The sequence below is a fragment of the Melospiza georgiana genome, chromosome 3, assembly GCF_028018845.1.
Source record: "Melospiza georgiana isolate bMelGeo1 chromosome 3, bMelGeo1.pri, whole genome shotgun sequence".
In the NCBI taxonomy this organism is placed as follows: domain Eukaryota; kingdom Metazoa; phylum Chordata; class Aves; order Passeriformes; family Passerellidae; genus Melospiza; species Melospiza georgiana.
The window spans coordinates 43,288,465-43,316,042 of NC_080432.1; the positions used below are offsets into that span (position 1 = coordinate 43,288,465).

The 27,578-nt window shown below is 32.9% G+C and overlaps 1 protein-coding gene across 1 annotated transcript in view; it reads right to left on the reverse strand.

Moving 5' to 3' along the window:
• DNAH8 (dynein axonemal heavy chain 8) overlaps nt 1–27,578 on the reverse strand; it is a 114,859-nt gene that overhangs the window by 23,335 nt on the left and 63,946 nt on the right. Inside the window, exons 52-76 of the mRNA XM_058020273.1 lie at nt 26,908–27,145; nt 25,816–25,958; nt 25,063–25,197; nt 22,916–23,038; nt 21,627–21,840; nt 20,970–21,079; nt 20,071–20,234; nt 17,900–18,092; nt 17,353–17,475; nt 15,564–15,694; nt 15,072–15,225; nt 14,472–14,636; nt 13,668–13,894; nt 13,161–13,279; nt 10,389–10,492; nt 9,382–9,558; nt 8,366–8,533; nt 7,326–7,538; nt 6,014–6,151; nt 5,541–5,668; nt 4,654–4,825; nt 3,457–3,612; nt 1,933–2,088; nt 752–934; nt 184–289 (exon numbers count right to left, since the gene is read on the reverse strand). Of these exons, the coding sequence (XP_057876256.1) occupies nt 184–289; nt 752–934; nt 1,933–2,088; nt 3,457–3,612; nt 4,654–4,825; nt 5,541–5,668; nt 6,014–6,151; nt 7,326–7,538; nt 8,366–8,533; nt 9,382–9,558; nt 10,389–10,492; nt 13,161–13,279; nt 13,668–13,894; nt 14,472–14,636; nt 15,072–15,225; nt 15,564–15,694; nt 17,353–17,475; nt 17,900–18,092; nt 20,071–20,234; nt 20,970–21,079; nt 21,627–21,840; nt 22,916–23,038; nt 25,063–25,197; nt 25,816–25,958; nt 26,908–27,145 (3,940 nt within the window). The remainder of the gene's footprint in view (nt 1–183; nt 290–751; nt 935–1,932; nt 2,089–3,456; nt 3,613–4,653; nt 4,826–5,540; nt 5,669–6,013; nt 6,152–7,325; nt 7,539–8,365; nt 8,534–9,381; nt 9,559–10,388; nt 10,493–13,160; nt 13,280–13,667; nt 13,895–14,471; nt 14,637–15,071; nt 15,226–15,563; nt 15,695–17,352; nt 17,476–17,899; nt 18,093–20,070; nt 20,235–20,969; nt 21,080–21,626; nt 21,841–22,915; nt 23,039–25,062; nt 25,198–25,815; nt 25,959–26,907; nt 27,146–27,578) is intronic.

Sequence of the window (27,578 nt, forward strand, 5' to 3'; positions counted from 1 at the left end):
GCTCAGGTGTCCTGAGTTGCATATAGTGGCATGTTATAGCACCAAATCCCTCACAGTCCCCATACTCCTGCCATTGTACATTCTCTTACTGAATCTTAGATGGATAAACCAAAATCTGTAAGGAAAAGACCTAGTGTGAATTAGTTTTATCTGCCTAATCTGATTAATATTTTGATACATAACCTTTGGTTGCACTTAGTTTGTAAAGAAGATTGTCTTCCAGTTCCTTCATCTTCCTCTTATTAGAAGTTACATCTTCCATGAGTTTAATTCGTTCTGCCTCTAGTTCCTGTTATTGAAAAAAAAGAAAATGGCATGACATTTTATGGGTTCCAACTTTTATGAGAGATACTTAAAATTCAGTTTCTGATTTTTCAAGTGAATGATTTGTGATTGAAGATAGAGCTGAAGAGTTGGATCCAGTCATGGAATGTGCATTTTACTTTTCTTGGTATCTAAAAGATGTTTTTAATAACAATTTTTTTAAAGCAGTGTTTATTCAGTATCTTGTGATTTATCTTATCAATGTTAAATTCAGGTAATTAATTGTTTGTGTTGTACTAACAGTCATATATACATTAAGAGCCTCCCAATTAATTTTTGATATTTGGAAATGTCTATACTGAATCTGAATATAATTTTAGAAAATAGCTAATATCATTTTTTCCATTTGAACATTTTTATTTTCTACATACCAAAACCAATTAAATGAAAAAAAAATCACTATGATTTATTTGTAATGTTAACTTACCTGTTTTTCAGTGAGTATTACTCTTCTCAGTAACTGATTCTCAAGTCCTTTCATTGTAACAGTAAAATCAATAATTGATGTTTTTGCATTAATTTCAGGTGTGAAAGAAGGATTAGGTAGCTTTGTAGTAATGAACAGTCGAAATGTATTCATAACATCTACTTCCTTATCACCAACTTTCACCTGTGGGTCAAGTTACAACAGTATTAAACAGAGGAAAATGAGCTTTATTAAACTCAGTAATATTGAGCAGAAAAAAAATTACACTATTTGAAGTGCCAAAAAGAGGAAATTTATTTCACAATTTAGATTTGTCATGAAAATAAAAGTCAATGACCAAATGTATAAGTTACAGTATGTTATAAAAGTAGCATTTCCCTCCAGTTAAATATAGGGATCACTTCCACTGTGGATTATGATTAACAGTTTCAGAACCATTTGGTTTTTAAGCACACCTCAAATGAAGAGGTAGTAGAAACTGCTGACCTTTGTAGAAGTCATCATTCTCTTATGTCCAAGGTAAAAGGAATTATGTGATCCAACAATGGAACAGAAATTACTGGACATAAATTTTATCTTTATTAAGACTAAGCAGGTTTCAAAGAATATTTCCAAACAAAGTAAAAATTCATTCAAAGTATTCAAAATATTTTTTATAGGGTTAAGATATTCTGAAACAGCAGTTTAACTCAACAGCTGCATGTGCACAAGGAAATCTGATCACTGTATATTGCAGTATGAATCATGGAATTGTTGGTGTTGGAAGGGACCTGAAAGATCATCTGCCATCAGACAGTGGGGGGTAAATGAGGCTCCAACTTTTGAGTCTCCAAGATGTCTTCAAATACCTGGCTTATAAAGGAGTAGGACCAAACCACTTCCTTAAGCATATCTGCACTGCTTGGAAATTAGTAGAAAGAATTTTAAGCATTCAATCAGATAAGTTTATAATTGGTTCCAGTTTGGAAACTTCAGTAATAACCCTGGCAGTTAAACTCATAGTTTAGACTTGCCAACTTACTACACAGCTGAGGCTCTTTCTCTTATATTTTATTAGTTCAGTTTGATTCTTTACAAGTCTCCACTGAAAACAGAGTTTACCTAGGTGTTTATAACAACGATAAAATAACATTTGTCACAAGGCTAGCTACTTTTACAATTTCTTTTGTTTGATTACTAACCTTAAAAGCAGATCCAGATTTTATGAAATTTTTTTCTAATATATTATCAAGGACTGGATCCAATTCTTCCTCTATATCTTCAATCAGGAGCGATCGTCCCAGTGAAAGACTGTCTTCAAGGTGTTGCCGGAAGTACTTGTCATTCAGAGTTGTTACCTCAAAAAGCAAATTATAAATTTGTTGTAAGGACAAAGAATTTCTTCACAGTCTTACATGAAAACCACAGACCTAACTATGGAAATTTTTTTCATTGTTTTTTGTTAGTTGCATTTTAAAGCAGGTGCTATAAATGTTGACCATGTAGCAATTTATGCAGAAATACTTCTGTGTGTACAGTGAAAAGTACCATAAAAACATGAATTAAAAGGTTGGCTGTAACTGAATCCTCAGGACTTCATGATGAGAGTAATAATGTACTAAATCAAACTGATACAGCTTATGGCATATTAAAGATGTTATGTATATTTTAGAAATCAGAGACACCTAGCCTTTAATTTTCTATTCTATGTCCTAGAAGGTCTAGATTTTCTAATTTTAGCTTTGAAGTGCTGAGAAATTCTTTCTAGAAATCTAAACTCAGTCTAAAATACTGCTACAATATTATGAATTCAGATTGATATTTCATGAAATGGGATTCATACTATATGAAATTATTAAAAAGCATGCATAAAATAGTAAGCTACATAATTAACTAATTCTAAACCCTCCAAAATTTATTGATATTCAGGACATATGAGTTTTCTCAGTATTCAGGCTAAGGGTTTTAAAATGCAGTTTCTTTTTGCCATGTCATTTGGGAAAAAATAATTTGTGATGCAAATAGTGACACATGAACATCTTTGTATTATATTTCATGAGCAGGCATTTTAGCATATTGGCTTAACTTCTAAAAGAGCTATGAAGACTGCAGTAATGTTAGGATAGGCAAATTTTTCATGGGTATGGCTTCAGCTGGATTTCGTCAACTTCCTTTTGTAGTGACCACCTTATTATGAATATCCTCTCAGGTCCTAAATTATGGGCTGCAACACTTGAGGCACTTGGCCTACATTTTCAGAGCTGCAACCTTATTATGAATATCCTCTCAGGTCCTAAATTATGGGCTGCAACACTTGAGGCACTTTGCCCACATTTTCAGAGCTGTAACTTATCCTGCCTTTATCTGTAATGTTACTAACAGTCGCTCAATTTGCTCTCATTTAATAATTTCATATTATACTCTTTTGTTTTTAATTATCACCTCTTTGTCCTCTTTTGTGTTGGGACCATACCTACCCATCTTGAACAAAATACTTTTACACTTTTTTGCTAGAACTCATACAAGTTGGATAGTCTTTTCCAAGCCCTTGAGTGGGATTTACAGCTGTTCTCAAGTTCCCTGCTGAGGCATCTACATAATTGTCAGTCTCCATACATGTTAAACTTATCTCAGATCACATTGACTCAAATGCAACCTCCTTCTAAAGTAATAATGTTTGAAGGAGCATAATAGAGCACACACCCTTCCTTTAAGACACTGTTTACCTGTAATTCATTATCCTGTTCTTTATTTATCACCCATGCTTTTCCTTGAGTTTGTGGGTCCACTAAAAGCGGGTATCTTGATGCCTTAGTGACAATAATACCATTCTGAATTGAGAGGTGATCTCCAGGCAATCCTTGAAGGTTCCACTCACTAATCTAAAGAAAAAATATTTAAATAAAAGAAAAAAAAAAAGAGAGAGATGAAGAAAAAGGAGTAGTTTGAAATAAATTATCACAGGAATTTTTCTTCAATTAAAATTTTTCTAAGAAGTAACAGGGACATCAAAGGGAATGCATATCTGAACCTGCTGAGGAAGTATTAATGCATGTATAAAAATATTTCCAGAATTTTATTCTTATGGCTTTTTAAAACTGTAGAGAATCACAGAAAGTATATTTTAAAGTCTAAGAATGTTAAAAGACAGCTTGACAGACAAATTAAGCATTGGGATAAATTAAGCAAAAAGTAGTCTAAGAGAGCTTTTGGGAATTAATGTTTACTAAAGGAAACTTGAAGATTCTGGCACTTCCCACTCTTTGCCCATTTCTAATACATTTACATGGAATAAAAGGACTTTATGTAGTCCATTTTAAATTACAACCAAACCCACTGTTTTAGAAATGTCCTGGTTTTGGCTGAAATAAAGGTCAATTTTCTCTTAGTAGATGGTACAGTGCTGTGTTTTTCTGCTTTGGTGTGAGAATATTATTGGCACCCTGATGTTTTGGCTGTTGCTCAGTAGTGCTCACCCCAAGCCAAGGATTTTTCAGTGTCCTGTGCTCTGCCAGCGAGAGAGCAGGTGCACAAAGAGCTGGGAGGGAGCATGGCCAGGACAGCTGACCTGAACAGCCCAAGGGATATTCCATACCACAGAATGCCATCTCCGCTATATAAACTGGGGGAGTCACTCAGAAGAGGCTTGATCATGGTTCAGGGATTGACTGGGTGTTGGTCAGCAGGAGGTGAGAAATTCTATTGTGCATCACCTCTCTCTCTCTTGGGTTTTGTCACTATTACTGCACCAAGATTTAGTGGAAATTGCCAGGAGCATTTGGAAACCACAGAACTACCCAGCACAGCAATATTTGGAATACTGGGGATTATAGTTCTTCTCTAAGCAGGCATAATGCTGGCTAGTAGTTGTAGAATATGCTAACAGAAATTCAAATTAAACCCTCCAAGCACCAAGAACTTACTGTTGGTTGGTCTACCAACATAGAAATCAGGTTCAAATCATCAGAAAAGGGGATTTTATGCTCTCTCAACTCTATTTCCCATAAGTCTTTGAGCAAAAGGTTTCTGAAGTCTTGATTAAAAGGTCCACAGTAGGAAAGAAAGCCTGTGCAGAGCAATATATCTCCCACAAGTCTAGAAAAGGAAGAAAAATCACCATTAAAAGGTGGGGCACAAATTCAATTTCTCATTACTTAGACAACCAGCTTTTGAAACATAAGAAGATTTTTAAAAAAGTTGTTTCCAGAGCATTTTTGAGGCAAAACTTAAGAGTAATATTTTATGAAAACACCATCTCCACCCCTACAACACAATAAAGCCCTAATGACAGCTATTCTTTTTTCATAAATGAGCTAAGAAAATGGTTTATTTCTTTAAAATATGTCTGAAATACTGTATTTATCAAGGTTACAAACATAGCTCTATTGAAACTCCCATCAGAAATGCCCACTTTCCCCATAGCAAATTTGTAGTAACATAAGTCTTCTACAGAAGCTGAGCTTATCTGAGGTTTTCACTTCCCCAGTGACACCAGAAGGATGTACAGTATTGGGGGGACTGCAGAAGCAGCTGTAATACAGATACATAACAGCCCTGGTAATAATCTTCTTGGAAGTAAATTCCAAAATCAGAGGTATTGTTCTTAACTGAAATACTAGTACTCAGCACCCATGTATTCTTATTTATGGGAGGAAAATTCAAATTTCAGAGTAGTTCATTTGATTGCATTGCTATATTAAGATTTCCAGGAAGAAGATTAAGTACCACAATTAAAGCTACTAACTTGTTTACCAACACTTCATTTTTTACAAGCATTTTCTTTTTTGTTTTTCTGTAATGGATTTGGTACCTTTTAATTTGAGATTTAAATTCTTTGCTTTGCTGAGTCCACCTAACTTTCTCACCACTCAGTCCATCTATAAGTGCAGAGGCTGCTTGCATCTTTCTTTTGCATGTTTCTGCATCATCCTCTAAGTCCTAAAATTAAAAAAATGTCCTACTTAAGCATCAAATGCAAAATGGTGGAGTTATTTTATATACTTTTCATCCTCTTATATTTATTATAATTTAATAAAATATTATTATTTATTAAAATAAATATTTTATTTATATTTATCAATAAAATTAACATATTTGACACTTCAGGGCATCTAATATGCTCCTCTTCACAGGAAGAATATATAGGTTAAATCTTCTACTATTACACCTGAATCTCAGCCATGCTATTCAAGGTGTCAGGTAAATGTGTGTTTGCAGCAAATTCTAATTACATAACAATGTTGTACAAGCATTTTTGGTAAGACTAAAATACTTTTATCTCACCATTTTCTCCTTCATTGCTGCATCAAACTTTGCCTGCACTTTATCCAGTTCAGCTTGCTTTTCATCTAATTCTGCCTGAGCTTTATCTTTTTCTGCATTAGCCACTTTCAGGCGACCTTCTTGTTTTGCCAGGTTAGCCTGCAAAGGAGAAAAAAAAATAGAAGTTCAATCATATATATGATTTCAAGATAATTCAATGAACTATTATTTAAGCCTACTTAGCTTGTAATCACAAGACAACAGTACATCAAAATAACTTTTATATAAACATAAAAACATTTAAGCTGAAAACTATATCACATGTATACCAAAGATAAGATTTTTTTTTGTTCAATAACAATATAGCACCTAAAGTTCTACTATATATTGTCAATTTTATTCCTTTAAAAAAAATTACACTTCAAGAAGGTGGTTAAGGAAGAAAGGTTCCTGATCTGTACAAATTGGTTAAACTAGAAGAACAATCACTCAGTATTCTTGCTTGACTATATGTATTTTCCTCTTCTATTAGTGAATTTTGTAGTGACCAGCAATCACAACAGGAGACTGGTCCTTTATCAGCTAACAATATTGCTTTTACACACGAGGAATTGGTCCTAAAACAGTGACTCTTGCTATTGTTCCTAAAATTATATTTATGGTGAACACAGGAAATGAAATTATTTTTAAAAATATTAATCTATATTACTGTTGCTTCTGTAAAGAACACTTCTACCAGTGACAAAATGTGAAAAAAATTTGGGATAGCCATGTGCTCACAGCTTTTACAATTTTTTTTAAATTGTGCTATATTTAAGGATAAAATAGTTTGTTTAGAACAAAAAAATCACTGACTTTCATAAACTTGAAAAAGAACACTCATAAACTTGAAAAAGAACACTCACGCACACTAAAGTAAAAATTTACTCTTATAAATGTTTTCCTTATTTTGCTCCCTACTATTGCAACATAGCTCCTGTAACCTCTTCAGAAAGCCAATATTTGGGCAAGATGTCAGTGCTCCACTGCTTCTAAGTTACCAGGAGAAAACAAAAATGCTAAAATAGCTGCAAACTCCTGTTTGCAGGACCCTCTGGAGAAGGAATGAAGATCCTGGTACAACATTTTAAAAACAATTATAAAGTAATTATGACATAATAAAAAGACTGAAAACGCCTTTCCCTATACACAGTAAACCAGATCACATAAATTTAATCTAGGCTAATTTTTTGTTCTGTTTTCTCTCTAGAATCAAGGAGAAAATAGTTTTGTTTCTGCTCCTACCCTCTTTAGCCACTGGTAAGCAAACACAATGTAAGAGAGGATGTATTACCTTAAGAGGCAGGACTTCTCTGTTAACACCATAAAATACCACCATGGCTTTTGTCCAAGAGAGGAGTCCTGCCACGTTGCCACACACCTTTTTACCATTTTCCAGGGTATAGTCTTCCATTTCAAAGTAAGGCTGGACTAATTCTACTGTCTCATCATTGATTGTATCCCTAGCAAAGTTCCTTAGGTTGTTCAAGAACGGGCCGCTCATAAGCTTTAAAAAACAACACACGAGTTATTTACATATTTGACATTCAAAGTCTTGTTCATAGGTGTTAAAGCTGTTAAAAAGCATTCCTAAAATTCTTCTGTAAAAAAGAGGTAATTCATATTGCTAATATTATATATGTGCTATTCAGTTGTAACTCCTCCCACACACTTTCTGTTATTTTGAAGTTTTAACCAATTACTCTCCAGTAACTAGATTCAAAAGTTACTGATGTACTTTCCATCTCCTATATTCCTGTGTTGCACTTCAGAAGCATTTAAGAAGCATCATTTAATTAAAAAAATTGACCCAAAGAAAGACTCAGAAATATATTTGTAACTTAACTAAATGCAAAAAAAAAAAAAAAAAAAAAAAAGGTTTGGCAGTTGTGATGTATTATCTAAATTCTGAAAATTGAAATAATTTGGTTTCATTTTTTCTAACAAACTTTTTGCATGCTAAAGCCAATTCATGGAATAACTGCTTATCTCATTTTATTATATCAGTGGAAAACAAAAGCTTTTGATGACTTCTTAAACTGTGAAAGTCTAAAGTCTAAATAAAATGCAAGAGCATTATTTGTTACTGTTACCATCAGGCCATGTGCCAGGAAGGGTCAAAGAAACTAAAGCTTCTGCTGCAAAAGTCTCTAAGCAATTCACCTACTATTTCTACCAGTTAGACATAGTATACAGATACAGTTTATCTTAAAACAATATGTTTGCCCTTCAATAAAATTCTGTCATATTTTGGGTAAACAGCATCAAATGTTCTCTGATAAGCTAATTGCTATTTCTGATGTTTAAGAAACACCATTTGAGAACTCTACTTACTTTTAATGATTCTCCCCAGGATGGCTTGCAGCAAGGCTTTTCTGGATCCATGGTAACTTGATCCACTCTCTTTTGAAATAGTAGCAGACAGCAGTCCATGATCCTCATAATGAGGTGTGGAGGTTTTGCAAGTTTTCTAACAGTAGCAATATCCTCTGGTCTGATGGTCTGTTTGAAGAGAGGTGCAATAGAATCCTGCATCAACACCATCATTCTACTTTCCCATTCAATATCTTAATTTTCATGTTCATTTGTAGTACTTTTCTCTGAGGTGCATTTGTATTGAGGATACACCAAAAAAGTGAGAAACCTGGTCTAATTAATAAGTTTCATAGTTTGGTGAAACTTTAGTAATTTTGTGACTATTTTTGGAAGTTTCATTTATCTCATTATCTAAATATCAGTGTAAGAGCAATCAATGATCCTTTCTTTCCTTTTTCTACTCAATAACTTCTTTCACATAAATTCTTATAACTGAAATGGAAGGCCATAATTGATTTCTGATTTCAGAGGTTTTTTACTGTTCAGAGCAGAATAATGAAATTATGTAGCACAGTAATGCCTCCAGATTTCTGAGCCCTGCTTCTGATTGCCCTGAATCCCCTTTGTTTCCTGTTTTAGTCTTAAAATCAAAAGCATTGTGGATTTTGGTGAAGGAAGAGATAGATTTTTATTTGTCTTAAAATACAGGTGTAACTACTTAAGTTCGAATTAAAAACATTCTGTTAGCACAAGAAGTATTCCCTTGAATTCAGAATAACAGATATTCTAAAGGCATCAGTAGCTTTTGGAAAGATCTCCACCTTCATAATGATCAAGTATCCAGATGGAAGGGAAGAAATACTATAAAACAGTTCCTATATATGTGTGCCTTAATTATTCTTGAGAGACATGGCCAGCAACAGCGAGGAGCTGGTCACAGCAGTTAATACCAAGAGACAGCTGTGTGTTGGTGGCTCTGGCCTCTCACAGGTGATGCAAATAATACTGTACTAATAAAAATGAAATTTATTCACTTTCAGAGCTTCTTCTGCTTCTTCTAGTGCTGGTTTAGCTGCCTCCAGTTTTTTCTCTGCTTCCTGCTTTTCTATATCAATTGCATCCACGATCCTTTGTGCTTTATCTTTCACCTCCTGGACTTCAAGTTTTATTTTAGTTGCGGCTTCAGCACTTTGTTTGACTTCTTCTAGTACCTGGAATTGGTAATAAACACATAAAATCTATAAATCAAAATGGTGGAACAAATGATTACCAGACACATGATAAAATAGGTATGTAACAGCTAATAAGTATATAAATCTAACCCCCACTATAGCTAACTATATATGGTATCATATAACTATTGAATAAAAATTAAATGTGAGAAGTTCAATTTCATCCCTTTCTGTCACATATTTCTCTCTTATGAGATTAAAGGCCTCAAAGAATGCAGGCAGTCCCTAAGTCATCACCAGCCAAAATTCCCTCTCCAGTGCATATTAAACATGCACCATCAGAGCATTACGGTGTCTTTCAGAAAACAGAATGCCTATACTGATCCATTCCCTAGCATGCCTTTCCAGACAGTCATTCTGGAAACCAGATTTCTACCAGACCACCACTCTCATGAACACACAGATAGCTTGGTAATGTAAAAGACAAAATCTGAAACTGGACTGCAATGAACATTTTTCCAAGGAATTTTGAAGTAGAAAAGTCCCAATGTCATGTTAACTTTTTCGCTGCTAGTAAGTGCACATAAATCCCAAATTTAATTATGTTAATTAGGACAAAAATATGGAAAAAATGAAATCTGATGCTTATCTGAGTGGGTAAGAAATGGGAGAAGGACAAGGAAAGCACTCAACTTCTGCTGCAGTTTAAAATCACCTCTCTTTCAGAAGCTATATATATATATATAAATCAAAACTATAGAGAGAGTAAAACCTCATTTTAGATGAGGAAAATTCTTGCAAATTATGATAAACTTAGGCAGTAGCATTTTACCCGCTGTATTTTCTAGTGTTATTTAACACTCACTTACTTTATCTGCCTTAGCAGAAGTCACAGCCAGCTCCTTCTCCTTAATAGCCAAGTCCTTAGAGAGCTGAGCAACAGATTCACTGGCTTCCATCAGCTTGGACAGACCTATTAAGTAAAAGATAAAAACCAGAAATACAGAAACTTTTTTTTTCCTAGTTAGATCACACAACCTAAGCACAGATCTCTCATAGGTTTACCTTGTGTTCTCATTCAATTTTATGTAAAGGAGAGAAAGTGGATGTAAGCAGTCATACTATCATGATTGTGTCTACTATTCAATTTTCATAGATATAAGTAATTTTCCAAGGCAGAAAATCATGATAAATAAAATTAATTCTTCAAAAGAAAACAACAACAAAAACAACAAAAAAGGAACTATGTCACATATATATTGCATCATAAAGTCATCAGAAATTCTGAACAATGCTTCGTGTTGTTACATGAATAAATTACTTAAGGATTCATGATTGATTTGTAATAGAGTCCTTTCTAGAAAAAATTGGAAAGTAGAGTCAAAAGTGGACCTAAAGATCACAGCATAATTATGATCTCCAGCTCCTGCATATTGAGTTTACCCTCTCTTGTCCCTGGTGACAGAAAAGGTGAAATAGAACCCATGTGCTGAGGGCCAGTCCCATCCTAGCTTTTCTGTGTGCTGTAGAAACCACTCAGGCCACCCACAGAGGCCACTCAGCCTTTTATAGAACCATGGAATCACAGAATATGCTGAGATGGAAGGAATCTATCAGGATGATCTAGTCCAACTCCTGGCCCTGCACAGGACACCCCAAGAATCCCACCATGTGCCTGAGAGCATCCAGAAAGAGATGTGCTTGCTCCCTGTATAGTAACATATTCAGTCTTTCCCATGCACTCATGGGTTCTTTTTTTCTCTTCTCTCTTGCTCATAGACTTAAGCACAGAAATTTTGGCCATTCCTGAGTTCCTTATTGCATGCTGAAGCCTCTCCAGCCTATTTCTTCCTCATCACTGAATCTTTAAATCCTACAAGTTTTCTGGAAGTAAATCCCTTTATTGCCTTCTCTCCCTAAGGATTTGAGTCAGCACACCCTTGCAGCTACACATTGGATGTGTGATATTTCTCTGTGATGGCTCTCCAATTTAATGCTACTCCATTTCAAACAGAAAAGAGTTCTCTCCCAGCATATCCCTTGTTCTGACACAGCTGCCTCTTGGTTAGGTTGCTGCCGTACTACAGAACCACAGAATCACCTAGGTTGGAAGAAACCCTCAATATCATCTAGTTAAACCACCAATCCAGCACCTTCAACCCAGAAGCCACAAGAGGGAAAATGGTACCCTTTGCTGCTTTACTTTTCCCTGCTAAAAGCCTAGAGTGTGGAGAAGGAAAGATGGAAAGAAAATAGGAATATGCAGATCAAAGAGAATTGAAGAATTCAATTATAAATGAGAAACCTTTATAGCTTGTTGAGGTCCCCTGCATAATTCCAGCAAGAAATATTACAGCAGTACCAACTGTGCAAGTGAAAATAATTAGAATATTTTCTAACTGGCATTTATTAGACATGGTTTTCTATGCATCAAAGATATGAAGATGCTGAAGTAGAACATATCCATTCACATGTTCACTGGTACACAATCATTTTTTTCAGCAGAACATGTAAGAAACTTGTAATAACACATCAGAGGCTATGAAAATCTACATATGAAACTTCATTGATAGTGCTTAAGCTGCTTATGCTACTACTTCTGAATTATTTTGGAAATAAAAAAACTGTAGAAAGAATACCAAAAAAAAACCCTAAACCAACCCCAGTCTTTTGAATCGTCAAGGTTCTCAGACTTCATCCCCATCTCAAAGTAGAATAAGGATAAATTCGGATTTCAAGAATTGGCAACAGATCCATAGAGCAAAACTTACACAATTTGAAAATACTGAGGACCACTTACTCTTCTACAGTTCACTCTAATTCAGTAAAGAATTTATGAATAAAATACCTACGCATTTTTATTCTAGACTTTTCTTCATGTAAAGGGTACCGGTTAATCATTAGTAAAGTGACACATTCTTTACCATTGTATGAAAAATCTTATCATGTAGAATTCTTTATTCCTTTGAATTGGTATGCAATATCTTTTCTGATAAAGGCCAGGTTTCCCAAGGTGCTCAGTTGACTTTACAGATTTACAAAAGTATGTCTAGATGCAAACTGGAGAAAACTGAAAACACTAGAAAACTGGTGTTCTGAAACCAATAAATACTAATGCCAAAAATTAGGCCATTTCAAACAGATATCTAAAATCTGTCTGAAGAATATTTCAACCATACTTTTCTATATTTCAGAAACACAGCTATAAAATGACCCCAAGTAACAACTACTTATTCTACAGCAGAAATATAAAATAAATCACATGTGAAGCACACAGATTGCATGGTGAGAATTTCTATAGACGCCAGAAACAAGTTAATAACTGTTTACAATTACCTCTCTCTACACCAGTAAATCAGATGCTACCTCTGCCCATTTTCAGGCTCTACTTTCTATTAAAAATTCTGGTAGGCCAATATTAAAGTTCAATACAATGCTGAGCTGAGTGGTTAGGCTGGTAGCTTCTTTGAGGTATTTTTACAAGAGAATCATTATGAGGTTGTGACTGGGAGAGTGTCTGGTAAAGGTGCTCATATACTACCACTTCTGGACTGTGATTCCCTGCAGGTGATCGCTGAAAAAGAAGTCTAATGTTAAAAACACAGATCATTTGAGACCACACATGGAATGCATTTGCTTACCAGTTTGCATACGTTCGGCCTGCTCATTAATACTATTTAACTTCTCAGTGTAAACCTCTTTGTAGCCATTGATGAAAGACAGGTAAGATTTAGGTGTTACATAAGCTCGTCTTCGATACCTAAACAAAAGCGTATTGGCAACATCAACTTCACATATATTTTTGATATATACAGCTATTTGATCACTTCCACAAAAAGAGAAAATTATATAACTCAAGTCTTTATTCATTCAAAATCAGATTTCTTCATGATGGAAACCCTTATACTTTTAGTTACTTTTTTTTTTTATCCACATAGACAATATTAAAGACTGTTGAATAGTGGGAATGTAGATGAAGAATTTTCAACATAATAGCAATTTTTTTTCATGGCCTGAGGATATAATGGTGTAGCAAATTTATTTTTTACTAAATAAATACCTTTATTTATACAGAGAACAGGAGTTCAAAAAACACTGTCAGTAGCAACATTTTTGAGATTAATTATTCCATTAGTAGAAAATATTACCTTTGGAAATAATTCTCACAGCTTTCTGATACTATATCATGGAAGAGACCCATGGTTTCTACTACTTCTGTTTTAACTGGTGGAGGGCAGACCATATTAAACTCTGACAGAAAATAGTTGGACACAGCTACAAGAGCTTCCCTGGGCCATCGACTGAACCAATCCATGGTGCACCCTGATATCAGACCAGGAAATTTCAAAGAACGCGCACGGAACTTCTCACCAACCTGAAGAGAGAATCGCAGTTGGTTAGCAATATGATTCTTAAGCAAAGGTCAGTGAAAGTGTTTAATTAGAACAAACAATTAAATAGTCTATTTTCTTCTTGATCAATTTCTGCTTAGAACACCTTGCAATTTTTTTCTTCTCAAATAGAGTTTTGCAAAATTGCTAACATTTAACATTCATTAAATTTGGAAAAAGAAGCTCATTACAAATATATATATTTTGTTCTAATATTTTGAAGCATCAAATAATGTATTTTAATTACCAATAAAATACTGTTTTCCAGTTAAAAGCCATAATTTCACAAAAATACATTCACTGATATGTATTAGGAAAGAATATGTGAGAGGAAAAAAATAGTTTAACTTGTAAGAAATTATTTAGTTTTTAAATATTTTGCTGTTAAGTTCTCACAGCTGTACTATTACTTTTATTATCTCTGCAATTACAACTAGACTTCAGTAATCTTTTTATGCATCTTGAACTTCCTTAAAAACATAAAACTTGAATAATTATCTTATACCAATAGGCAAGTTTGCTTATGGAAGAAAGGAAAACAGGTATATAGAAAAAACTTACTGGAGAAAAGCAGAGGACAACGTGCAAGTTCTTCTTTGCTCGACTTAAGAAGTACTCATAAAGATTGTCAAAGGTAGGAGGATGCCGAGGCAGCTCTTTTTTCATCACAGGTACTAAGGATTGTGTGATTTCATCCAATTCATCCCGAGCAAATAAATTAGAAATCTTTTTACAAAGCAAGAAATTGATAATTAATTGCATGGATGTCATTATTATAGAATTTATAAATATTTGCCTGTTTACATCTATATCTCTCTCTCTCTGCATATACACAGTTTAGACTAAAAACCACAAGTTTAGACTTATGAAAATCCATTGAAATCTAAGAAGTCCAACTCCAGAAGAGCATAGAATTTGAACTGGCAACCGAATCATCATTTAATAAAAGGCTACTGCAATATTAACCACTGCTCTTTTATGCTCTCCTGGCTTACACTGAAATAAAGAAACTACATAACCAGAGCACTCCTTACTTAAAAAGTTGAAATATTTTAATTATAATTACTCTACAATGTATTACCAAGACAAATAAAGTAGTGAGAACAAATTCTACAGTACCCTGCCTCTAGAGCACATTGGCTGTCAGGCTGAGACTCTTACCTCTCCTGAAGACAGCAGATTATTTACATATTCCAAAAATGATTCCTCTTTTATCTCATTATCAGTGAAAATGAAGGTGATACCTTGTCCTTCCTGTCCAGCTGTCCTATATAACACTTTTAAATCTTCTGACAGATTGGTTATATTATAGGATCTAAGAGAGATAAGGACATTACTTGTTAATTCAAAACAATACAGAATACTGCTCTTTTTTGGATTATAGTATTTTATAAATTACATTGCAAACATACTTTTTAAAAACAAATATTTTGGTGCAGGAATAGCTAACACATGGTCTACCTTTTTCAAGTCAAAATAAATCCAAAGTTGTGTACAACAACATTGTAATGTTGTATATAAGAGTGTATTGTTTTCAATATTTTTTCAATGGCGTCAAAATTAAAATAAAAATTAAAAAATAGAAACATCTGTAATCAAGTAAAGACAAAACAATACCATAAATCTGATTTCTATATTTCTTGCATTTCTTACCTGGTTAGAGTTATCTGAAATATTTTATAGCCAGCAATGAAGGAGGCTAACTTTGAAAGACTTTGTTTTCCGGATCCACCAACTCCAACAAGTAAAGCATTTCCATAGGCTGTCCGAATAATTCGGGAAACCTATAGAGGAAATAATAAAGAAAAATATCAGTAATAAAGTTGAACATTAGTTAGGAAAATTTAAAAATCTCTTATGCTTTATGCTTAATTTGCTATAATACAATGTAAAAATTATTAAAAGGATACTTGCAGAAATTTTTTCCTCACAAGAACGCTTGTAAATTCTTTAGGAATTTTGTGTGGCTAATGAAGAAGCTGCATATAAGAATATGGGATTGTTATAATCATAAATACATGAAAGGGGATATTTTGAACTCCAGTTTATTTTGAAGGCATGATTCTGAATGTGTTTAAAATATTAATAAAAAGCTTTAGCTAGAAGAAAAAACATACTAATTTCCTAATTTTAGTAGTTTGTCTTTTAGTCTTTACTCGTGTTAAGTCTTTTAGTAAGACTTAACACAAATAAACTATGCTTTAATGTTATCTTCCAGTCTATCAACTTTCAATATTTCTTTTGTGATAGTTTCCTTACCAAGTCTCCAGACATAAAAGATGAATTACAAATTTTCTATTCTATTGTTGTTTGACACATATTCTTTGGGTTTATGATATATTAGTGCACTATTAAGATTCTACATTATATTTTGGTTCACACATAAATTATGCACAAAATTCAAAAGATTGGCATCTACATAAAGTCTTTGAAATATATTCATTTTTATCTTTTATAATATTTTAGCTTACTGCACACTTCCTTATGAGGCTTTCCATATATATATATATATATTAAAGTCTAAACATGAAATTATGTAGGTGACTAGATTTATTGTCACCTTAGGTAGAAAGGAGAGCTGCTGTCACTGATTGCATATCAAGGATATTCTGGCTAAAACTTGCCAATAAAAAATGGAATGTCAGAGGCTTTCATGGTCTTCTGAAATGCACCTAGCATCATGTAAACCATATTTTAAAATAAATTTATTTATTCCTGTTTAAATGCAAAGCAAACAAACATTTACTTCATTTGAGGTGAACTAGAGACAAGCAAAACCTCTTCTTCTGTTTTTATTTCACTGCAGCTTCTGTGTGTCTTTCAGCAATCCAGTCAAAGCAATTCCTGAAATAACACTTCTTAAAGCTGAGACACTTATCTCATACTTTGCCTTTATTTAACCCCCATGAATCAGATTTTGATTTCAGATTAATTCTTTTCTGATTAGGAGAACAAATGATTGTTAGTTGAGACCTACACATTACCCTAATCTCTACCCTACACAGTGATTCTGTTGCAGCCCCAATTTGTATTTCCTTTCATCCAGTCTCTCATCCAGTTAGATTCTACCTCAGGTTGTTTTTGTGCCCTGTCAGGCACAGATACATTTGAAGTGTTCTCTGAATTCTAAATGGTTAAAAATAATTTTATATAGACAATATAAATGTCTTTATTTATGGTCTCACATTTCCTTTTGAGGAAAATTTTCATCTGTCTGAATACATAGAAGTTTAAACAGATATTTAAATAAGGAATTAATTGTAAAACATGCAAACAGGTAAAATGACTGTAGCTCTTTCCTAGTTCTCAAAAATGACCATGCAAAGATGGCAAAGTAGTTTGGGGATAAGAATAGCTTTTCACGATGTGCCCTCTAAGAGGAGCTTGCCCAAATAAACACTGTTACAACAGCTAAACAAATAAAAAAGTAGCAATACCAAACCTTAATAAGATGTGTCATTGCATCCTTGAAAAACACCAAATCAAGAAAGGACCCTCTAATACTTTCATTGTATTGGGACTGATAGTACCGCAATTTGTTGCAGAGGAATTCATAGCTTGGAACCTGAGAAAAAAAGAAAAAGAAAAAATCTGTAGCAACACTTGTAGGGCACTTCAGAATTTTAAAACTCCCTTGATATTTCTACACAAACTTCATTTTTATGTTTTGGCCATGTGTAATGATATTATCTTGCTAATTCACCATAATTATTGCTGTTGTGTTTACGCAGAAATTTTTTGCTAATGGTGGAAGAAAAAAAAGAAGCAACAAGAACAGGAAAAGATAGATCACATTTATATGTCATTAATAAATCTAACATCACTAAAATGATTTGTTGTATGCTAACTAGAACAATCTGGATATATTTTCACAAAAATTTTCACAGCTATTTAACAAAACTCTGTGATGTATGAGTTCAGCAATATAACACACTTAAAAATTAAAGGAAAACTTCGGTGGCTAGTATTTGATTCGTAAAATGAAATACCTCCTCATAAATTTTTGGTGCTACAAGCTCAACGTCTTCTGGTTCATCACCAGTTGGTTCAGGCTCATCCCTCAAAAAATCTACAAAATATGGTTCAGTTTGGAGAACTTCACTTAAATCTGCCTCCACATATTCCTCAATTGTTTTATCAATAGTTTTTTCAAACCAAGCTGTGTCTTCGGGTGTATTAAACCTGAAAACCATAAATTAGTACAAATTAAAAATAATATTTCTAATTATTTAGAGAGAAAACAGGTATCTAAGTACTAAGAAAAAACCCTAAAACAACAACAACAACATCAAAACCCCAAAACTTGTAACATTTTAAAGAAAAATATGTATTAGACAATACATAATACACAGTGGTCACAGACAAGGATTAGGCAACATTCACAAAAATCAAGTGCTTCCATACTATAAAGTGTAATAGTCGGTCACATGAAATATAAAGCAAGATAATTTGGTTTTCCAAGTTTGACCAAGAATGAGACAACAACAGGCTATGTAATTTTTCAGATATAAAAGGAAGAAAAAGAGTGAACGCTTTCATCTTTCAACCTGCAGTAGAACAGCACAATTTCTGGTATCACAACACTTCCTATGGAACTGCAATTAGACAAGGAATACTGAAAGGAAGGTAGTATATGCCACTACATCCTGACTCCATTCTCAACAAGTCTTACACAAAGCCCCATAATTAGCAGAGGAATACACATTGGGGTAGAGGGGACTAATTAAAGTCCAGAAACAACTACATTTCATTGTGTAAACAGCTTTATCTGCTTCCCTTAAGAGATTAAATCTGATTTTAATACAGATCAGACCTTTGACTACTCTGCTTATGATTACTGGTGAAGCAACAAAAAATACTACTTAGGCGCGACTGGCAAATGCAAGAGACAAGAACCACCTCATCCACAGAAAAAATTAATTCCAACTGTAAATGTCAAAGTTCATAAAAAACAGTTTCCATGTATTTACTGCTTTTTTGTTTCAGTGATACAACTGAGAGGAAAGTAGAACAAATGTGGAGAAGACCAGTGCTGTGAGTTTTCAAATAAGACAAACTAAATTGAAGAACTTTTGTAGAGATAGCCTAGGTATGCATTGCATTACTATTGCTAGAGGTCTTTTGTAACGACATTATAATATTAATCACTAGGAAATTTAAAAGCAGCATGGAAACAGGGAATGCATGACTACGCTCTCTGTCTCCCTCTTTCTAATATATGTGTACAAATACATGTCTTCCATGCATTTTTAAATTTACCGCAACAAATTAAAAACATGCATTAACATATCAATAAATACCAGTGATACTGCTCCCTAATTTAAAGCAGAAAATAGTACACTGTATAATTCTGTATGATACTTTTGCCTTAGTAGGGTGGATCCTAGCTTAAAATAAAATTAAATATTTTCCCTGTCTCATTTCAACAGCACTCTGTTGCACATAAAAATGTATGGACATAAATTTTATCAAATATGTATGTTTGTATAATATTTGATAGTTAAGAGAGTGAGAAATATCAGACAGAGATGTCAGCACTGCTAACATTTTATAGTGGATGGACTTCTCTGATCACAGAGAAATAATTATAACTACTCACAGTAGTAGAGGGTATATGTCAGGCTTTTAGCAGCAGCTTTAGTGCTACATCTAGAATTTCACAAGAAATTGAAGCACAATGAACAGAAAAATAATAGTGGTCTCCAAGACATACAAGTCATATCTGTTTTATGAATATTTTGAAAGAGATTTTTAGGAAATGGGCCAATTTTTAGTCATAAGCATGCAATCCCTTTTTTTTTCTGTGAGGAGAGCAAAGCAATTTTAAATTATCCTATGTGTATAAATTTAGGACACCATAAAGTTCTCTTTTCTACAGTGGAATCAGCTGAGTGCAGCCAAAGGGGGGGAAAAAAAAGTAGGTTGAAAGACATAATACCTAGATATTTTGATGTTTTCCATTCAGATACTGGGTTAATCTATCAGTATATACCATGATATTTGTTGGAATAACACACCAATGCAGACTGTATGTAAATAAGATAAAAGTTTTCATATTGGCCAAATAAGATTTATAACATTTAGAAGTTTTACAGATGTATGAGCATAAATGAAGTAAATGGCTAAACCTAATAACTATAAAATGCCACAATTATTATACCTGTCAGCAATTACCCTGGTACATTCATGTTTAAAAAGTTTTAGGATAACACTGCTGCTTGCGCATTCTTCTGCCTTTATAGTTAACATTCCTTGCCAAATTCTAGAAAGGTCTCGAAGGTTGAAGATGTAGTGGAATTTGGATGGTGTAGGTAACATCTTTGCCTAAAGAAAAAAATGGTTAATATTCAAAGTCAGTTAACACCTAGAAAGAATCATTAATAATAAAATTAGTAACTTTATCATTAATAACACATATAAAACATGCAAATAACAAAAAATACTACTTTTCACACATAATACTGTGGGAAAACTCTTTATAAGAAGTCACCAAGAGTATCTAATTCCTTAAAAGAAGAATCTATCACTAAATGTAGAACACCAAGATTTACAATGTGTAATTTTTTCACCTGTTGCTCTGGGTTTATAAATTAAAAATTATATTTTGTAAAGAATTTCACTCCCTGCCTCTTAGCTATGGAGATCAAAGTTTGGGGTAACATGAATTAACTCGTAGGAATTAATGGACTGATATTTCTATTCTGTCTTCTATACTGAAATCTGATATTTTCCAGATTTCATCTTGAAAACATTGTAGCCCATTCTCTGGGGGTTTTTAAATCTTTTCTTTTCTTTTCTTTTCTTTTCTTTTCTTTTCTTTTCTTTTCTTTTCTTTTCTTTTCTTTTCTTTTCTTTTCTTTTCTTTTCTTTTCTTTTCTTTTCTTTTCTTTTCTTTTCTTTTCTTTTCTTTTCTTTTCTTTTCTTTTCCTTTTTTTAATGGGGTTCAGTGGTCTGGTTTTTTGTTTGTGTTTTTCTTATAGATATGATCTTAGGGAATAGTTGCCTAAACTAAACTAATAGTCACTCTATTCAGAGATAAAACCTTCCTTGTATTTATACCTTTGTCCGCTGCCACAATATTCTTCCTGTTGAGACCAATCTTTCCACCATACTACATACTTCAGGGTTGAATTCTCTGCAGGGATGAAAGTATCCATTGGCAATTATACCTGAAAAATACAGGACACAATAAACAATCTCAGCTTGTAGGATATGATAAGGTAGGGCATGAGCACGACAAATAGGTGCTTGTTTAAAACAATACTTGGTAAAACATAATTTAAAATTACAGGTGAAATTATTCTTCTCTGTTGTCTATGGCTTTTCTGAATTGGTATAGAAACGTCAGGCAGTAAGTACTGAGTTTCTGCCATATCCTGTACTGACAGAGTTACCAGAATTGAGAAATTTAGCAACAAAGTGCATTCCAGACAGTCCAGAGTTGGAATGTTAACCTACACAGAAATAGCAGTGCTCATAGTCTTCCAGGAAATGTCATTACTTTCTTAATATTTTTTTGTCCAAAATTAGAAAGACAAGCATTTTAAGGAATTAATTTCTCTTCCACAGCACTATTTTTGCTGTACCACAGCTTTAGCTGTTTCCCTGGAAGAACTCTGAATCTGCATGATGAAAGTGAGAAAGAAAGCATACTTTTATAAATTTTAAATCCATTACAAAGGGAAATAAACTGTACTAAAACAAAAAAAAAAGTACCAAAAATTTTGTCGATGGATGCATTGGATGGCAATGTACAGTTGAATACACAAAATTGTCTTTTCAAACGCTGGGGAATATCGTTACGGCCTCCTCCAGGATGGATCATTGCTGCTATTATTTGTACATCTACAATTGTAAGGAATTCTCCAGGTTTATCCAAGCTGTACATCCCTCTCATTTCCATCATCTGACGGACAATTTCATTTGTTATCTGGAAATTTATGTAAGTTGTACAAATTAGAAATTTATGCAAGGAAAGAAGAAAATACGCCATGATAATTTAACTTATTTTTGTAATTCTACTAATCCAGAGAGAGATATTTTTACCTTAATCTAAAAACAGATTAAACTACCTTCCTTAGAAGTATGGAAGATCTTTGTTTATGTGGTTTTAAGTGGCAGGAAAATTTTTTCACAGTTCTACTGCCATATAATATCACGAAATCATGTTTTTATTCTTTTGAACTAAACAAAATTAATGAAATTAATGGCGGGAGAAAAATTTTGTTCCTTATTTTGTTGCTGGAAATTCAGCTACAAATGTTGCAGTTATGCTTTTCTGCTCACTCTTGGGCCTCCTTTGAAGCAAAATAACTGATTCTTTTATGCTTTTTCGGAAAGGTTATTCACTCTTCATTCCATTCTACAGCTCCAGAGTTTTCCCCACAGCAAGTGTTCTAATGATATTCAGCAAGCCTTATGCATGTGCTCACACATGCCACCAAAACCAACATGATACGCAGCACGTCACCAATCAGAAACAATTATTCCACCAAAAATATTTCAGCCATGTCTTGGGGCCATAATGCAAACTTAGTGGAGGCCTTGAATTTTTCATATCCTTTATTTCTCTCTCTAAGGTATTGGCCTTTCACTTGGAAGAGATTTCTTTACTGGTACTCTCAGATTAATGTCAGACTTGAAACTGATAATATGCTACTTTAGTATGGTGCTGATTTTTTTTTAGTCTTAAAAAAATAAGGAAGTGGAGAATATGTAAAATATAGCATCATTATATTACATATTTCATCAATAAATATAATTTGCTCTCTTTTTTTGTGTGCATCAGTGTACCAAAATTATAAAGCACTTCCAATAATTAACAGTTAATAAAAAAATTTAGGAAGTCCACTATATATATATATATATATATATATATATATATATATATATAGTGGACTTCTTATACATATTCTTATACATATATGTGTATGTATATGTATAAGAAGTCCACATGAAAAACCAGAAAAATTTGAAAATAAGTAGTAAATATTAAAAAAGTCTACCTGATCTCCCCATTCGTTGATAAATGGCATATTGATATCATCAATAAAAATAGTCATCTTTCTGCCCCCAGGAGGTCCATAAGTGCTTCCAACACGTTTGTCCACATAACTCTCTATTGTCCTCTAAAAAGATAAAGAAATTTCTCTTTGTATATCTAAGGCAACAATATTTAAAAGAAATCATTGAAAAACCTGCAACAGCACTCAGCCAATGATTCTCTCTTTTTGCTAGCAGTTTCATTTTTGATTTTACTATTAAGGAACTCAGTTCCTTATGGAATCAACTCCAGTCCTGCAATCCACCTCTGGCTATCAGAGCTCTTTAAAAAGTTTCCAAACTTAGAAATTATTGTTTCACTATCAGCATTATCATTCCAATAACTAATATAACTTCTTTAATATTTGCAGTACAACTGCAGGGCACAGAGGCAACTTAGATCCCTTTAATCATGATTTTCCAGGTGTCTTGTGAGGGATATAATGCAAAATTTTTAATATTTTGGTGGCAAGAAAGAGGATGCAATAGACAAGAAAGAATGATATATAGTTGAAATGTTTCTTCAAAATTCTACAGCTCTACAGTATTTCTAAAGATACATAAACAATAACATAAAAAACACCTTACAAGATGGTACCAGATGTTTTCCTTAGACAAGTAATGTTTTCTCCATAAAACCACAAATGTCACCCTATATGAGTAATGTAGCATGTGCTGTCATAAAGATAAAAGTATTAAATGTATTTTTGAAACAGAAAATACACACATCTTTTTTCCAATGTTTTTGCCCCATTTTTACAACAGATTGATGAGTATTTTAAGACACAGGCATACAGAGAATATGTGGTTAAGGTGTGAAAGAGAAACTGGTGATTACATAAGAAATCAAGAACTTTTTAGCATGTCTAATGCATCCAAAATCACACAAGCTTTCAAATAGCCTCAGAACGGTGACTCAAAATTTAAAAAAAAAAAAAATAATGTAACTCTTTCAAGTGTTTAGAAGCATTCCACCTCTTTTTCTGCTACATCTCTCCATAGGAAACCAGCAGAGTGAACCATGTCTTGAGCTGACTCAAGCCTGGGATTTGTTTCCAAGAATGTTCTAAGGACCCATGATATGCCTGGTAAAGGACACTGGGACAGAGATACCGACTGTTCCACAAGCCTTGCATGCCTGAAAGGGTGGCTGCCTTATTTTGTCACATTTTGATGCAAACCATGATCAGAGATCTTACACACAAGAATGGGAAAAACTGGGAAAAACTCAGCAGCCATTCTATGAGTCTGGAATTTTTTTTTAAAATAGGTGTATGGTTCACTATTTTTCACCATTTTCTTAATAAAATTTGCATTAGGTTCTTAAAAAATATGCCTAATTTTGCAATGGAGTTTGTAAGACCTATTCTGTGAATAGATTTTTCAATCATTAAATTTTCCAAAATGAATTCTTTTTCCTACCAGAGGCTCATCACTATAAATTCATTGCATTGAATTGCTAATGAAGCCAATTTAACTTACTGAATCACATCCTAGCAAATTAGTAGTATCAAATCATACCACAGTGTTATAAAATATCCTTTCAATCACTCGAAAAATATTGTACAGCAATTTTTTTCTGTTAAAAAATTATGTACAGCAATTTATTTCTGTTTATATAGATTTTTACCAGTTACATAGAGTAAGAGAAATTTCTACAAAGTTGTCATGTTAGAGATCTTTAAAATTGAATTTCTGATGCTGTAGTTGCTCTTGAGCTGAGGGAAAAAATTATCTAAAGGTTGATATCAACTCTTTATTTAACTAAAATTAAAACTAATACTACGTACTAAAGAATCATAAAAAACCCAAAGTATAACCAAAAATCTAAGAAGAAAATTAAAATTCTTTAGCAAAAAAATTCATTCTTAGAATTCCTAATGAAAAATCTCACAGCAATCATGAATATATGTATCTCTATGTGAGTGGCTATATTTTACTCTGATCTGCAAAAATTATTTTTATAGAATTTTCTGAAATGTTGAAGTGACTTAGACAAAAAAAGATCCTTTAGAATTTATTTCTAAATCACTTCTCATCAGAATTAAGTACCCTTTATACACTTAGCAAGGAAATGGTATGCAAGATTGCTTAATATCTATATTTTCACCTGAAACATAAATGGTTCTGTGGCGGAAGAAAAGTTCAGACTTTTTGACAAATGCTCCTCTGGGTCATATCTCTTCATATATCCCTTAATCATAACTGTCTTCGCAGTGCCCTGTTCTCCTATGAGCAAAACAGCCTGTAACAGATATTTAAACCACATAAGTAATATCAAAACTTATATTTATATATGCATAACGGACCTATTTTTGAGAAAAGAATAGTTTCTGTGTCTATTTTTAAATGCTACATTTTTGGATAGGTTTTTCTTGTCTCCAGATGCACTGGCACCATATGTGTTTTTCATTCCACATAGATCCTCCAAGAAATTTCTTTGAAGAATTAAAAGAGAAAGGAAGAAACAAGAATGTGCTAGAGGATTTTCTTCCAATTGCCAAACTTCTTCCAGTTTCTAACACATCTGCTGCAACAGTCTCTTTTAGTGGATGACCCTAAGAAGGCTTCCTCTAAATTCCTTCCTTTATATTCTAAAGTTTTGTTCTTGAACAAAACTAATTACAGATATTTATATATATTTATATATAGTTAATATACTGATAATTATTTAACAAAAATAATTAGAGGATCCATGTTAAGAAAATAAAAATAAAACAATATAATGATGCACCTGGGAAGCAATGACTAGAGACAATGACTAGAAGATGAAGAACAATCATAATATCCAGTTACTTTTTAAGTACTTTTCTATTTATTTAATATGGTAGGCGTATACTAAAATATGTAATCCTCTACTTACTTTCTTTTGTTTTGCAATTGTGTTTATCAAAAACTGAGTTCTGGTATTATCAACATTTGGAACCAAAATAGATGCATAGTCTGGGACATGATCTGTTGGATAAACAAATTCCTGAACTTTATTACTCCAGTGCTCCCAGGCACCTGAAATGACAAAAAAAAAAGGATAAAAAAGGAGGGAAATTCCATAATATTCTGATCATGTTCAATATGTTCAATATTTTGTTAATATAATAATTTAAAAAATAGATATTTTGGGTAGAATACTACAAAGTGTAAAAAGGGATAAATTTTCTCAAATCTGTCTAAAAGGCACCTAACAAAGGACATTCTATTAGTCATGACCTGTAATTAGTCTAAAATCCTACAAACTGTTGACATATTTATGAATTTATATATACCTATGTAAATAGAAACTCTAAAGAATGTTTACCTGGAAACAAATTCTCACACTGCTAATGAAAAATTACAGAACATGGCAATATGGATATCACATGTGTACACTAAATCAATATTGCTGGCAAAAAAAAATCTGGATATGACAGAAATTCATTTCTTCACAAAAGAACATACTCTGTCATGACAGTAAGTTTTTTGTGACCATGGTTTTGTGTGCTAGTTAAATTTTAAAAACTGTTCTAGAAAATAGTACACCATTGAAAATATCAAGAATCAAAATATCTCACTATTCTTATACTTCTATAACCTTTCAGATTCATGACCGGTTATTAGACATAAATTACTAAGCCAAATTAAAATCAGATTTTATTCCTTTAACAAAAACTACCACCTATTAGAAAATTAAACATAAAATAGTATTGAGCTAGACTAAACAAGCCTAAGCATGAATTATCTACAAATTACAGGTTGGCTAAATTGATAAAAAAGTAATTTGTAAGAAGGAAATTAAAAAGAAATAATAAAAGGTTATCAGTGAGCACTCTATGCCTTGTCGCTGACTTCTCACATCCACAGATGTGCTGGTACTACACTGCCAAAAATCCTCAACTCATAGGACTGTATAATAAGGACTAAAGCAGTAACAGAGTTTAAAAATGACAGTTTAAAAAAGAATATTGGTTCTTTTTCTTACCACGATCAGTTACGTAAAACTCATACATCGTTTGATTACTGTCACGGGGGATTTTTGGTAAGTCTAATTTACTATCATGAGCTCTAATGAAGGCTTCAAGTTTATCTCGACTGTCCAGCTCCAGAAGGGCACCTAAACTCCACATTATTGCAAAGTTGAACAATTTATGCAGTAGTTGTGTAGCTGATACACCACGTTCTTCCTTCAATGGAATCAAGCCCTCCAGAAGATTAATAGACTGAAAATATTTTAAAATATGCATTTAGAAAATATCACATAATCACTTATTTACCTATAATTGCATTATTTATATACATGCATTATTTATATATATATATGCATTATTTATATATATTCAAAATTTAAATCAATACAGATTACAAAAAAACACCAAGCATAAAATTCAGAACAACAAACCAAATAAAATTTATTAAAGATAGCTATATAAAACTGAATAAAATTTTCAGAGTTTCTTAGGTAATTTGATTATCAGTTATCCTTCTAAATTATGCCTACAAAACAAACATGCATTTATGAGCTAGGGTAACAAAATAGCTTTTTAAGCGATTTTACAATATTCAGAACGCCAAGAACAGGTGAAGCTTAGCCATTTCTTTCCATTTTAAAACATGGAAGAACTTTCAGCATCTGTCTGATGTATTTATCTCAAT